General features: G+C 53.9%; 1 protein-coding gene across 2 annotated transcripts in view; it reads left to right on the top strand.

Moving 5' to 3' along the window:
* The window catches only part of RIMBP2 (RIMS binding protein 2), a 173,803-nt gene that overhangs the window by 111,119 nt on the left and 48,146 nt on the right, over positions 1-14,538 (top strand). For both annotated transcript variants that reach the window (XM_057747233.1, XM_057747234.1), the window contains 5 exons: positions 195-271; positions 5,956-6,065; positions 8,421-9,233; positions 12,789-12,940; positions 13,942-14,403. In XM_057747233.1, coding sequence (XP_057603216.1) covers positions 195-271; positions 5,956-6,065; positions 8,421-9,233; positions 12,789-12,940; positions 13,942-14,403 — 1,614 coding nt within the window. The remainder of the gene's footprint in view (positions 1-194; positions 272-5,955; positions 6,066-8,420; positions 9,234-12,788; positions 12,941-13,941; positions 14,404-14,538) is intronic.

Genomic DNA, 14,538 nt, shown 5'->3' with positions numbered 1-14,538 from the left:
AAGTGAGGGACCCGCCCCGTCTCTGGGTCACACCCAAGACCGGGAACCCGAGGGTGGCAGCATCTTGTGGGGGGTCTCACCATCTGAGATGAAAAAGCTCAGGGGAACTGTGGAAGGGATTTCCTGTGTGTCTCCGGCATGAAATGTGATGCCTACAACTTCAGTAACCTGCATATCCGTTGTGTCTTTAACAGATGGATAATGAACGGGATTCCAACACCGCCAAGCAGAGGCACTCGGGCAAGGTCCACTTGTGTGTCGCCCGCTATAGGTAAGAGCCATGCTCCTCTCTGAATCCTCTGAGCACTCGTGAGTGCAGGTGGCCTGGGGGCAGATGGGGTGATGGGGGTGGGAACGCTCTGTGCGCTGAGGGGACCCTTCCCAAGTGCTGAGAGAAGGCGGGCAGTTTAGCCAGGCTTTGGCGAATGCCAAGAGTTTGTCCGTTCCAATAGAAAGAGTTTGGATAGTATGTTAGCTTCCCAGGGCTGCCACTCAAAACTATCGCCAACTGGGTGGCTTAAAAACAGCCAAAATCCATTCTCTCCCAGTTCTGAAAGCCGGAAGTGGGAACTCAAGGTGTGGGCAGGGCCGTGCTCTCTGAAGCCTCCAGGCGAGGACCGTGCTGCCTCTCGGCCTCTGCGGGCTGTCGGCATCCTTGACGTCCGTCAGCTGTAGACTCCCTGCTCCAATCTCTGCCTCCATCTTCACATGGTCCTCTCTCCTGTGGGTCTCTGTGTGTTCCCTCCTCTTTTTATAAGGACCCCTGTCCTGTGATTAGGGCCTGCCCTACTCCATTACAACTCTATCTTAACTTGATCACACCTGCAAAGACCTTATTTCCAAATAAGCTCACCTCCACAGGGGCCAGGACTTAGGACCTGAATGTCTCCTTTGGGGGATACAATTCACCCCCAAGAGGCAGCAAGCTGAGACTCAGAGGGGCCCCCTTGCCCAGAGCCCCCTGCTGGGCCCCTTTCCAGCATCTTCCCTGTCTGCCCAGTGCCGGGGCCACGACACTCAGCCATTACAGCTGCGGAGCTGAACTCTCGTTGGAGGACCCGTGTGTCCGCATCCACCAACGTAAGCCAGTCTGATCACGCACGGCCCTCAGATTCCTTGTGGTTGCCACCGAAAGCTTGGAGATGGGTGAGAGTTAGCTGCCTCCCTGAAACTTCCCCGCCTGATTATAAAGAAACAAGCCTCCACCCCAAGTCTTCCAGGTGCACAGTGATGGATGAATCAAAGTCACCATAAGCAGACACGGAACAGTCAGACTTCCTGTACTTGACGCTCAATGAAGACCAGGCTTTTGTCTTTCCAGGCGCTCCAGTGACTCTGCCTGCCACCCTGGCCGGGCAGTCAGGGCAGTGTTCTGGAGGCAGTTGCGGCTGCCCCCCTAGTTGTCATCGGGCAACCAGAGTCCCCGTTATGGAGGCTGTGCACAGAATGGTTTAGGAATTAAACCTCAGGAGGCGTCACCACGGGTGGACGCCGCCCTCACTAGATCCTTAAACTTTGTTCACGCGGAGATGGTGGGGGTGACTTTCATTTTAGCCCATCCATATACCATCGATGCCTTTTGCTTTCTCCAATGAGAACCATTTCTGGTAACTATTCTGATGATTAGTGGATTACTTTCTGCTGACCCACTAATTTCACCATTGCAAACCCACCTCTGATGTTCAGGTGATGGAAGCCCGTGGAATAGCTGCCCTGGGTTGGGGGCTCCTGGATGAGGATGCCAGCCGGCCCCTGAGGAGGCCCCCCCATCTGAATGCTGAGGCTGCACCCACCTGCATCCTTCACATGGTCCATGGGGACATTGCCACAGCGCTGGGGAGAGCTTTGAGGACACCAGTCTGGGCACCCTGGAAGGAGGGCTTAGCCCCACCCTGTGTCTGATAGGAGGATGGTTCTTCCTTTGTGTGTGTGGAGCCGGGCTGGGCACAGCTGTTCAGGCAGAGCCTTCCAGGCTGGTGAGCTGGGGCCACGGCCGGGATGCTGAGCTGGCTTCTGGGTTTGTTTCCCTCACCAGCTGGGCCCTTCCCAACGATGAGACTGGTCCCTCGAGGCTGCAGTGTCCACCCATCCATCCGCTGGACTCACCCTCCCTCCACTTTCCTGGGGAGACAAGGCCTTATTTGGGGAAGGTGCCTGAGAGCTGAGGCAGCCAGAGGCTGGATTCAGCCAGCGTGAAACCAGGCAGAGAAAGCATGAGGGCTCCACCAGTGTGCATCCAACACCATGGTCACCAGCCGCAGCCAGGGTGCTCATCGAGCTCCACCTTCATCCTCCTCTGGTGCTCTTTGTGTTTTCCTGATGATGGTTTTATGCCTGTGTGTTTACTGCCCACCCCATCCCCAACCAAATCAAACCACATTGTGAATAGCGCAGAGAACAGTCCCAGAGAGAATCCTGCAGATCTGTTTCCCAAACACCCCTCGGATCCCCGGAGGAGTAGCTTGAAGGTAAAGGGGTTTGGAGGTGTTTCCTCCTGGAGCCAAACACTGTCCTTACTCAGCAACTGGCTTAGAAGTTTCCCCAAATTTGCAATGGGAGAAGCCCTGCCCCACGTAGCCCCCAGTCTCTGCTCCGGGAGCTGCCTGCGGTGCTGCCTCTGCTTTCCTGTCTCCTGCCCCCTCCTCAGCCAGGTGCCCACCCCCCGCCACCCATGAATAGCAGGATAACCCTCGCTCAGGCTCCAGGGGGCCTCCCGCCTGAAGTCCAGCGGGCACCTGACACATGCCTCCTGCAGCCTTCTTTTTAAACAGCTTTACTGGGATGTCAGTCACACACCTTACAATCCCCCCATTTATTTTTTAAAATTACTTTTTAAAATTGAAGTATAGTTGATTTACAGAGTTGTGCTAGTTTCTGCTGTACAGCAAAGTGAATCTGTTATATATATATACATATATCCATTCTTTTTTAGATTCTTTTCCCATATAGGTCATTACAGAATGTTGAGTCGAGTTCCCTGTTCTATACAGTAGGTTCTCATTAGTTATTTTATATATAGTAGTGTGTATATGTCCATCCCAATCTCCCAATTCATCCCTCTCCCCTTTCCCCACTTGGTAACCATAAATTTGTTCTCTACATCTGTGACTCCATTTCTGCTGTGCAAATAAGTGCATCTGTACCATTTTTCTAGATTCCACATATAAGCAATGTTATACGGTATTTATTTTTCTGACTTACTTCACTTTGTATGACAGTATCTAGGTGCAATTCACAGTGCACGCCACCATTGCCACTGTCCATGAGAACATTTCCATCCCCTCACCAAGACCTTTGCCCCTTTCAGGGGTTACCCCATCCCCTCCATCCTCACCCCAGCTCCAAACAACCACTGACCTTTCGGTTGCTGTGGGTTCCCTGTTCTGGAGTTTCCTCCTCATCTTAGCATCGTGTCATCAAGGCTCACCCACTGCAGCTTTGTTCCCTTTTATGCCCAGATCACGGTGGACTTCAAGGAGACCACACTCTATCCATCCACCCCCGATGGACGTTGACTCCATCCTCAGCGGCCATGGTTCTCTTGCCCCGCTGGCCTCTTCCACCCTCTATCTCACAAGCTGAGACCTCTCTTCCTAAGAGTGAAATGTGGTCCTTCCTGAAGTCTGGGACCCGGTCCCCTGTCTTCCTGCTCCATCCTCCCCACCCTGGGAGACCTCGTTGTCTGCACGCTGACCACTCTAGGCTCTACTTTCAGCCTCAACCTCTCTGAGCCTAGTCAGTGTAAGGCACCCAGAGCAGGACCCTGGGCCTTCCGCCTCCCCACATCCAGCCCCCCTCCCTCTGTGATTACACCCACATCCGCACATCCCAAGGTCAGAAAGCTTTGAGCCCTCGGGACCCTGTTCCCCTACCCTCATAGCCAGGCAGCCCCCCTTCCATCACCTTGAAGGTCACTCCCTGCCCAGGGTCTTTGCTTCACCTCCTCTGCTAGCTACTCCATCCACACCGCACCAAAGAGGCTGCTTTGTAAAATGCAAACATGATCATGTCACTCCCTACGTGACTTCTCCTTCCTGACACCTGTTAGCTCTGGAGGTTAAATCCACACTGATCTGGCCCCTCTGATCCAGGGCTCCCCTGGGGCTCCTGCCCTCACCCATCCTTCTCCACCTGGCTTGGTTCTCAGTTGCCTGAAGGGACCCTGCTTGCTGCCTCTGGGCCTTTGCACGTGCCATTCCCTCTGCCAGGAACCGTGTCTGGCTTCACTCTGCACACTGGGGTTTCACATCATACATCTGTCTGCTTTCCCACTGACTCAGTAAAACCCTCAGACATCCCTGGACCCCTGGACTCTGAGGGACAGAGCGGCTTGGTGTGGTTAAACCCACACAGGATGAGGATCAGGGGGCCTTCATTCTGGTTCCACCCCCACCTCTTAATGAGCTTGTGAATTTGGACAAGTCACTGCACTTCAATGGCCATTAAAATTGGGAATAATAATATCTTCTTTGCTTTCCTCACTGAGCATTAATGAGGATCAAATAAAACACGTAGAGGAAAGTGCTGGTAACTCACAGCGCTGCTGGCGTGTGAATCATCATCACGTCACCAGGATCAGTTACCGTGCATGGCTATTGTCGACTGAAGAAAAATGCACAATGTAAAAGTTGCGCGTTACATTGTATTCAGGGCATTTACTGAGGACTGTGGCCCAGGAGACAGCCCCTCTGTAGCTCTGAGGAACTGCTCTGCAGTGGTAGGGGAGGAGCCAGGATATATATGAATTTTTTTGGCTGGGAAATACATGTAGTCATGCATAAAAATAGTGCTGCTAATTGCAAAGAACACATTTCTCAAGTCAGTGATTTTAGTGCTTTTGTATGTCTGGGAAGATGCCAGAATCTGGGGTCACTGAAATTCTTGCTTAGATGTGCCTCTTAACCATCTAAGAGCCTTTTATCCAAAGCACAGAAGCTTCATCATGTTTTCTCCATCCTGAATCCCCTGCAGGGCACCCTGTCCGTGGGTGATCCCAGGGGGCTGCAGCTTCCCCCTTTGTGTGACAGAATGATGAGTGACCCTCTTTGTTCATTTTGTTTACACGATCATCTCCCACAACCAGTAATGTCACCTTTATTTTCTTGTTGAGGCCTTTCCTGTCATTTTAAGTTAATTAACCTTTTAATTAGAAAATCAAAAGTTCGTCTCATGTTTCATTTACAAGTTGAACATGACTTTAAGAAATGTTAATTCCAATATTTTGAGGCCTTGAGAAGGTGGGCATTTTACAGTCCTAATGGGGAGGGGAAGATAAAATGCGCATCATTTTCAGGACATTTTGGCTGTACATACCCAAGACCTTTAACATGTACAGAATTTTGACCAAACAAATATACTCCCTAAGGACTTACCTTTGGAAAGAAAGTGGACAAGTGTGCAAACACATGTTGAAAAGGATATTGGATGCAGCACTGATTATATCGGCCAAAAGTTTGAAGAAATATCAATGCCCAACATAGGAAATTGGGTCAATAAAGTATGTTAATCTATTTGGTGGAATATTATACAACCATTAAAAAGGATGTGGTAGAATATTTCATGAGGGGAAAGATAATCATGTCATATTTCAAAGTGTAAAAAGCAAGCAGATGACTAAAGAGTATGTCACATGATTCTACCTTTGATCAATAATATATATTGAACCACTATAGGATTCATTACATTTTTATTTGCAGTTATTTAAATGTCATCTGATACAAAGGACTCTGAGTGTACAGCTTGCTTCCAGAATTACCCTTTAGCACTAAATCTGTGTGAGTTGAGCCAATGATGGCCTGAGTTTTCAGTGCACAGACAACCCATGAGCACCAAACCATCGCGTGGGTCTAAAATGTCCAGGCAACAGCAGAGAGGAGGCCCTGCACTCTGCAAGGGATGGGCTGGGGTCAGTCTCCATCCAGAGCATCACTGAGTGGGTTCTGTTTCTCCCTTTAGTTACAACCCCTTCGATGGGCCAAATGAGAACCCAGAAGCTGAGCTGCCCCTCACGGCGGGGAAGTACCTCTACATCTATGGAGATATGGACGAGGATGGCTTCTACGAAGGTCAGCGAGAGCGTGGTTGGTAGGGGCATGCACAGGCTGAGCCAGGGCCGGGACCTCCGTCATTCCTGGCTGCCCCACCTCCTCTGACCCTCTCGCCCTCCAGAGTTAAGAGGTGTTTGTTCCCCTTTTGTTTGACTGAGTGGGGTTTCCTGTCTTTAACCCCCAGCAGCCCTCTGACACGGGGTGGATACCTTCTCATGTTCACGTCCACAGAGCTTCCCAGGAGCTTCTGCAGAAATGCAGGGCTGGTGGACAGGGTTCTCTCCTCCACGCCCCATCTTACTTCCCAGCACCTCCTCCACGGCAGGGCCAGGGACCCTTTCAGGTGACCTCATCTGGCTCAAACGATCCCATTCACCTTCAGCCTCTTTTGTTAATCGAGGGTGGTCCAGTGCCACGTCCTACCTGACCACTTCCTTCCTGGACACCTTCCACAGTGTGAAATCAGGAAATGGGAATTCCTGCACCCAAAACTTGTAACCTGGGTCACTTTTGTAGTTGGAGGATGAACATGGGACATCCCCAGCTGCTTCATAAATCCAGATTCCTCGGTTCCCTAAACCCTTCCTTTGTCCTAACGGAAGGGTTTCAGGTTTCCTCCTGTTTCCTCTGAGCAGGAAAACTGTTTCTTGCTAAACTAGCAGGTTTCTCTTTTGTGACCTCACAGAGTGTCCTTGGAGCTGATGGCCACACTCGGCTCTGTCCTGAGGTCGATGGGCCTCAGATCAGGTGGCCTCCGCTGAGGTCGGCCAGCGGCAGCCCAGCCTGGGCTGGTTTTTTCTGTGTCTGGGAAGATGCCAGAATCTAGGGTCATTGACACTCTTGGTTTCCATTAGTTACCAGAATAGTGGCACAGCTGTGGGTGGGTCTCCCAAGAAATTTCACCACGACTGGTGGCAGGACAGCTCGAACACTTAACATAAATTCATGTTGCCGTCACAGATGTGCACACCAGGGGAGAACTATGTGCCCAAGGCAGCTGCCAGAACACCCTCATTGGAATTCTCTAGAGTATTTGCACCAGGCACTGTGCCCACGAAGACTCTCCAGAGGCCAGATTAAAAGCAGGTTGAAAGCTCAGCATTCCGTCGTCCATGTGACGGTGGCAAGCTCACCTCCCCTCACTATGCAGATGGTCACAGTCCCCACTTTAACAGGTGGCTGTGAGGATAAATGAGGAAGAAGATGTGGGGTCTGAGGTTAGGCCTGATATGTAGGACTTGCTATCACACCCATCCTTCTCCTTCCCTTCCTCCTCATCTTCCCTTGGGTCCAATGAGGCTGTGTTTTCAGAGCATCCTCAAGGCAAAGACTGACATCTCCAGACCCATCTCCTAGCCGGGGACAGGAGCAGAATCAGATCCTCACTGATTCTGGGAGAATCAGGACTGGTTCAGTGGCTGGCATCGCTATCCTGGACCTATCGCACATCCCTTGAGGTGCGGGCGGGAGTGTGTTGGGAGCAGACCCCGCCCTTCATTCCGCACTTCCCAGGCTCCTGGGTCCCCGGGACCCCCATCAAGCCCTTTCTGCAACGAATCGGGGGAAACAGTCCTTTCCCGCTGGTGCTGCAAGATTACCCAGCATCATCTTTGAAGCTCCTCCAGACTCTTCTCAGTTTTCCAGGGCTCTGCTCTCAGCAAGCTTTTGAGCCCCGTGAATAAAGAGAACACACAGAAATTAGGCCATTTTCATGAAATAAAAAGGGGTTCCTGCTGTGACTGCCTGTGGCCACAAGAGCTAGTCTGGGGGCTTTTTTTTTTTTTTTTTTTGGCCACTCAGCCTCCAGGTGGTTCTGGCACCAAATTGATCATTTCTCACCAAATGGACTCATACTGGGAATTTCACTAAGACAGACACATTGCTTTGCAAGCGGGGAAAAGTCACCTTTGAAAATCGGAGTAAGAGGTGTAAATTTTCTAGCCTCCAAACCCACATTTTGCATGTTGTTCATTCTTCTGAGAAGCACACTGAGCACCTACGATGTGCCAGGAGTCGCTCTAGGACTAGTGGGGAACGAAGGTCTCTGCCCTCCCACAGCTTCATCCCAACTGGGGGCGGGGGGCGGGTGACACACACACAGGTGGCTGGCCGATGGTCGAGGTGCAGTGGGCGCTACAGGGAAAGTCAGCCTCACTGATGGGGGCGGCAGGTGGCAGGCAGTGGGGTGCAGACGCAGGGGCGAGGTTCCTGAGGAGGTGATGTGGGAGTGATTCCTGTAACGAGCTGAGGGGTCCACTGTAACCCCGTGGCTTTCTGTACAGTCCCCTTGGGAGGGGGTAGGAGCAGACTCCACTGCAGGACCTCGGGCCCCCGTGGGACCGTCGGGTGATAACACTGTCCTGTGCCCCACAGGCGAGCTCCTGGACGGGCAACGGGGCCTGGTGCCCTCCAACTTTGTGGATTTCGTCCAGGACAACGGGTCTCGACTAGCAAGCACGCTGGCGAACGACCAGGATCAGAACTTCATCAACCACGCCGGCGTCGGCTCGGAGGGGGAGAACATCCTGGATCTCCACTCCCCGACGCACACGGACTCTGGCCTCGCTGACCACGGGGCGGCGACGCTGGACGTGAACATCGACGACATCGGAGAAGACATCGTGCCTTACCCTCGGAAAATCACCCTCATCAAACAACTTGCCAAAAGTGTCATTGTGGGCTGGGAGCCCCCGGTGGTGCCCCCGGGCTTGGGGACCGTGAGCAGCTACAACGTGCTGGTGGACGCGGAGACGCGCCTGAGCCTGGCGCTGGGTGGCAGGACCAAGGCCCTGGTGGAGAAGCTGAACATGGCAGCCTGCACCTACCGCATCTCCGTGCAGTGCGTCTCGAGCCGGGGCAGCTCCGACGAGCTGCGGTGCACGCTGCTGGTGGGCAAGGACGTGGTGGTGGCGCCCTCCCACCTGCGCGTGGACAACATCACGCAGATCTCTGCCCAGCTCTCCTGGGTGCCCACCAACAGCAACTACAGCCACGTCATCTTCCTCAACGAGCAGGAGCTGGATGTCGTCAGGGCCGCCAGGTACAAGTACCAGTTCTGCAACCTCAGGCCCAACATGACTTACAAGGTGAAGGTCCTGGCCAAGCCCCACCAGATGCCCTGGCAGCTGCCCCTGGAGCAGAGGGAGAGGAAGGAGGCCTTCGTGGAGTTCTCCACGCTGCCCGCAGGTGAGCCACCCTCTGGGGGTCGGGGGGGAGCGATCCTCCAAGGGAGAGAGGACACTGGGATGTCACCTCGTGCAAGGGGAGGGGCGGGGAGAGCAGAAGGGGAGCTGCAGACAGTCAGAGCTGCCCTGGAGCATCCTTAAATCAGCCGGGAAGCATGGAATACATATGCAAGCCTCTGTGTGTGTGTGCGTGTGTGTGTGTGTGAGAGAGAGAGAGAGAGAGAGAGAGAGAGAGCGAGAGAGAGAGAACTTGGATTCTGTTCAGGGGTTGTGTTGTTGGACGTATTTAACGCTTGCATCTGTAAGAGGCTCATCCTACAGAAGACAGAAGGAAACGAGAGTGCCCTAGGGGTCGGGAGGGTACCATCTTCCCGGTGTCACCCACTCCTGGACGTGCGCTTACAGAGAGGAACCGTGAAGAGGGTGTCCACAGCACTCTCAAAATTATTCTCTCTCTCATTTTCTCTTTATCTATCTATTATCTATCTATCTGTCATCTATCTATCTATCACCTTTCTATCATCTATCTATCTATCTATCCACCTATCTCACATATACAGATGAGTTTGTGTGGAAGACGTGACGTTCCACTGTGGATGCTATTTTGGGTTCCGGGCACCTCTGCTGTGAAACCCCGTCTCCTTCCCTGCCTTCCCAGCTGTAACAGGAGGAGGGATGTGCCTCCTTCTGTCCCAAACACACACTCTTTCCTGGGAAATCATAAAGAGAGGGGTTGAGATGGACCATCCTCCTGGGTTGGCTCATCCTCCGATTTATTTAAAGGGCAGTTGCCACTGCCACCTCCAGAAGGTTCCATTGTGCTGATCTTGCCCGTGGCTCATGTACTGGCAGCCCTTCTGAGCAAGGCGGCTGCGCCCAGGATGGGAGCCCAAACACCTGGGGAAGAGTAGCCTTCCTGGAGCAAAGAAGGTCTTGTCTGCAAAAATATTTGAGGGCATATTTTGATACCCCGAGGGCCTTTCTTAGTCCTGTGATGTTCACATAATTCCCTCGAAACGTCTATCTCGACACTCTGCTTGGATTTGTCTTCTGTGGTTAATAAATCCAGCTCTGCCCAACCTCATTTGTCAGCAGTTTTACGAACAATTCAGTGATTCTCCAAGATCATTTCTACCAACTGCAGAAAGCCTTCCACCTAACATGAGATTGGCTCGCTGATTTGCGATGGATTTGCATTTTATTGCACGGTGCTCTCCAGTTTTTTTAAAATCCATCATGAACTAGAGTCTAATCTACACAGCAGCAAGGTCAGCGGCAGATGGGACAGACAGTACCTCAAGGAGGAAGGGGTCTGAGTAGCAACAGATTTATGAAGGGTCAGTGCATTCATCTTGTAAGGTGACATTGGATTTCCTGCCTGACTATTGGGATGTCAGTCTTGGATACTGGGAGAGTAAGGACTCTCTCTTTTCATTGATTCCTGCCATGAAGTCTTGTGGTCAGTGCTGGGGACGGTGAAGAATCCAGAAACACTAAACCTGGGGACGCCAGGGGCTCCGAGGAGAGGCGAGGAAAGGCTTCGTGGAGAAGCTCATGTTGAGATGGAGAGGGACATGGACCAGAAGATGCTGAGCCCAGGGCCTGTTCCCACAGGTTCACATGGACCAGGAGATGCTGAGCCCAGGGCCTGTTCCCATAGGTTCACATGGACCAGGAGATGCTGAGCCCAGGGCCTGTTCCCATAGGTTCACGCCCAGTTCCTGGGTGTCTTAGCTCAGGCTGATATAACAAAATGCCATAAACTGAGTGGCATATAAACAGCAGACACATTTCTCACAGTCCTGGAGGCTGGATGTCTGAGATCGAGGCACGGGCAGACTCAGTGTCTGGTGAGGCTCACTCCCTGGTTCATAGATGGTGAAGACTCTGTGTCCTCACCTGGAGGAAGGGGTGATGGAGCTCTCTGGGGCCTTGTGAATAAGAGCACAAATCCTGTTCATGAGGGCTCCCCTCCTGTGATCTAATCACCTCCCACCGGCCCCTCATCCTAACACAAACCCCTTGGGGGTTAGGATTTCAACATACGAATTTGGAGACACGAACATTCAGTCTGTAGCACGCTAGTGCCTTTGCCTGTCCAGAAGGAGGAGGGCTTCCCTGTGGAGATAACACGAGTGAGAGGCATGGGGAGGGCGGCCCCTGAACCTCACTCAGCGTGCGCGGGGCGTGAGGTGTGTGCTTGGACCAGATGCCCCCACGTGATGGACGCCAGCACGACTCCCCCACCGCTGGGCCAGTGGAGGGATGGGCTAGAGCCGGTAGGTCGCAGCTCCACAAGTCTTCTCCACCTACAAAAGCCCCGCTTTCCACTGTCATTGCTCTCGTGGTAGAAGTGGGCGCCCAGCAAGGTTCCAGACAGTTTCAGCTCTTGATCTTTGTCCTTAAGAATAATGACCCATCTGTCATGTTTGAGTGGACCGTCCAGGTGGAATTTAACTTCTGAACCTGGTTGTGCAGAAGTTCAGAAGCCCCATGTCACAGCACATTGAGGGTGAGTCATGTCGGCCTTTGCACATGAGCTGCACTGAGCTGCAGGCTAGCGCTTCCAACACACGACAGCTGAGCGGCTTCCCTCGCACTTTAATTTCCTCATTTGCAAACGAGGATGCGCTGAATTCTCAGGATTGTCCTGAGGGTCAAGTGATGTAAAGAGTCCAAAGTGAGTAGCAGAATGAGCAGCACATAGGAAATCCTCAGCAGAGAGCCGTTGCTCCCCTAGGTAGAAATGCATGGAGCAGAGCAAGGTCCTGGAGGATGAGTTGCATACCTTCCTCCTGAAAGTTACACATTCCTTTCCAAATATAATGCTAGTTGTGGAAGTTTTGCACCAGACAGACCTGGGGGAAAGGGAGCTGCCTGTGGCTTACAGGGCAGACGGGCAGTCCTGCTGTCCCCAGGAGCCACTGGGAAGGACCAGCAACGCGACCCCTGCCTCCTTGTTGCTTGAAGTAGCTGCTCAAGACTTTCCTGGTGAGCACGATTCAAACTGGCTCGGGCGCAAAGGAAGCAGCTCAGCTGGTCAGCCGGCAGTGTGTGCAGAGCTAGCTTCTTGGGTCGGGTGGCTTCATCAGAACTGTCTCTCTCCAGCTTCTGGTCTGTCCTCTCCTGCAAGGTGGAGAAATGGGTTATGTGTGGTCCAGCTCACTGCCCCCAAGTCCAGTGGAGAAAGAGAGACAGAGAAACAGAGGGAAGGCGGAGGGAGGAAGGGGTTCAGAAGAGCAGGGAGAGGTGGTGGGGACCTCTTTCCTCTGTCAAATGCTGGGACCTCGTGACCAGCTGGCCAAGCTTGGGTCACAGGCTGGCCTGGGGACCGAGCACCATGAGCAGGATTCCAGGAGGGCATCATGTATGTCTGGGAGCTGCCACTTCCTCGGCCTCCTGGTCTACTTTTACACTTCGAATTTTCCCCTCTGTTCCCTGGAGGCTTTGACAAAACATCTTGTTTCATTTCCAGGTGCCACCAGCCAGATATGGTAGCAGCTTGCACCTGTCAAAGGGCCCTGTCCTGAAAGCTTCTCTGCCTCTGTCCCCCCAGGTCCTCCGGCCCCCCCACAAGACATTGCTGTCCAAGCTGGGGCCACCCCAGCCACCGTCCAGGTCTCCTGGAAGCCGCCTGCTCTGACGGCCACCGGGTTGTCCAATGGAGCCAATGTCACCGGCTACGGCGTGTATGCAAAAGGGCAGAGGGTGAGTTTTTGTCGCGGGGGGCTCTCCACCCAGGGACCCAACCCCCCCCGCTATCCACTCAGTGAGGGGTGACCCTCCCTCTCTCTTCAACCCCCATGACCCACCAGCACTTACTAAGTACCCCCTGCACCGCCACCCCAGGCCTGGCTCAGAACACTGAGAACCTCCATCCTTTTTCCTCCATCCTCCTTCCCAGAATGCTCTCTGCCCAACCCCCCAACACTGATAACCTGCCCTGCTCTGGACCTTTCTTGTTCTCCCCTGGGTACCAATAATTCACAATATCTCAAGTCCCACGATATCAGGGCCCCCTCAGTAGATTCCACCAAACAGATTCCACCAAACAGATTCTTGGCGAGATGGCAGTCATGTCCAAATGCCTCGGAAACACTGCAGGGTCCTTAATGCCCAATGTAGGGAAGCCCATAATCTCCGCCCCCATCCCCGTCCTGGCACGGGAAATAGACACAGCTGCCTTTGGGGGACAGGGCTTGAGCAAGCTTCTGTCTGTTCTCCACTCCCTACCCTGTCCCCACACCTTAGGGCTAGGGGGTGATGTATCGGATGCACTTGAGTGTCTGAGCTCACTCTTGCAACCTGCAGTTCCCCCTCTCTACTCCCAGCTCCTCGTGGAAGCCCACCAGACAGCCCCCCACCTCCCCTGCAGGAAAGGCCACAGTCACGTCTCCACCGCAGCAGGAAGCCCGTCTTGGCCTCTGTCTGGCGCCTCCCTTGTGCCAAGCTTTGTTAGTCATAAGCCCAGTGTTCTGATGCCTCTGTGGCCCCTGCATCTGTTTCTGGATTGGCTCTGGATGTGGAAGAAGAAGGCGTGCTCAGCTGTCCCTCCAAACCTGCGATGGTGGGCAGGAGCTGAGACTGCAGCCTGATATGATTTCCCGGCCGAACAGTACGATTCCAGTTGGGTGTAGGTGGGCCACCTTGGAGGCATCCGAGGGGCCTGGGGTGTGGGCGGCCCCCGAACCCACTCTCTCTGTGTGCAGGTGGCTGAGATCATCTCCCCCACGGCGGACGGCACAGCTGTGGAGCTGGTGCGGCTGCGCAGCCTGGGAGCCAAGGGTGTGACCGTGCGGACCCTCTCTGCCCAGGGCGAGTCCATAGACTCTGCTGTTGCTGCCGTTCCCCCTGAGCTCCTGGTGCCTCCAACCCCCCACCCAAGAACTGCTCCCACACCGAAGCTCTTAGCAAGTGCCGGAGCCCCCGAAACCAAAGATGAACACCTGGGTCCCCACGCCGCGGTGGATGAGGCCTGGGACCATGGCCGGGCACCCGCCCCGGTCCACGGGCACCTGCTGGAGCCGCCTGGCCTGCAGGGCTCGGGCCCTGGGCGGCGGTCGCCCTCGCCCAGCCGCATCCTCCCGCAGCCACAGGGCACCCCGGTCTCCACCTCTGTCGCCAAGGCCATGGCCCGGGAAGCCGCACAGAGGATGGCCGAGACCAGCAGGGTAAGGCTGGTGCCCGTGGAATGCGGTCCATCCCTGCAGCGCAGCAGGGATGGAACCTTCCATCGCACCCCGAGTCCGCAGGAGACGTGCCCCAAACACTCAGCAACCGAGAGGCTGCCTTGACTCAGGAGGAAG

The sequence above is a fragment of the Hippopotamus amphibius genome, chromosome 8, assembly GCF_030028045.1.
Source record: "Hippopotamus amphibius kiboko isolate mHipAmp2 chromosome 8, mHipAmp2.hap2, whole genome shotgun sequence".
NCBI classification, from domain to species: domain Eukaryota; kingdom Metazoa; phylum Chordata; class Mammalia; order Artiodactyla; family Hippopotamidae; genus Hippopotamus; species Hippopotamus amphibius.
Note: the sequence above shows the minus strand (reverse complement) of the source record. Positions and strands in the feature narration are given on the sequence as shown.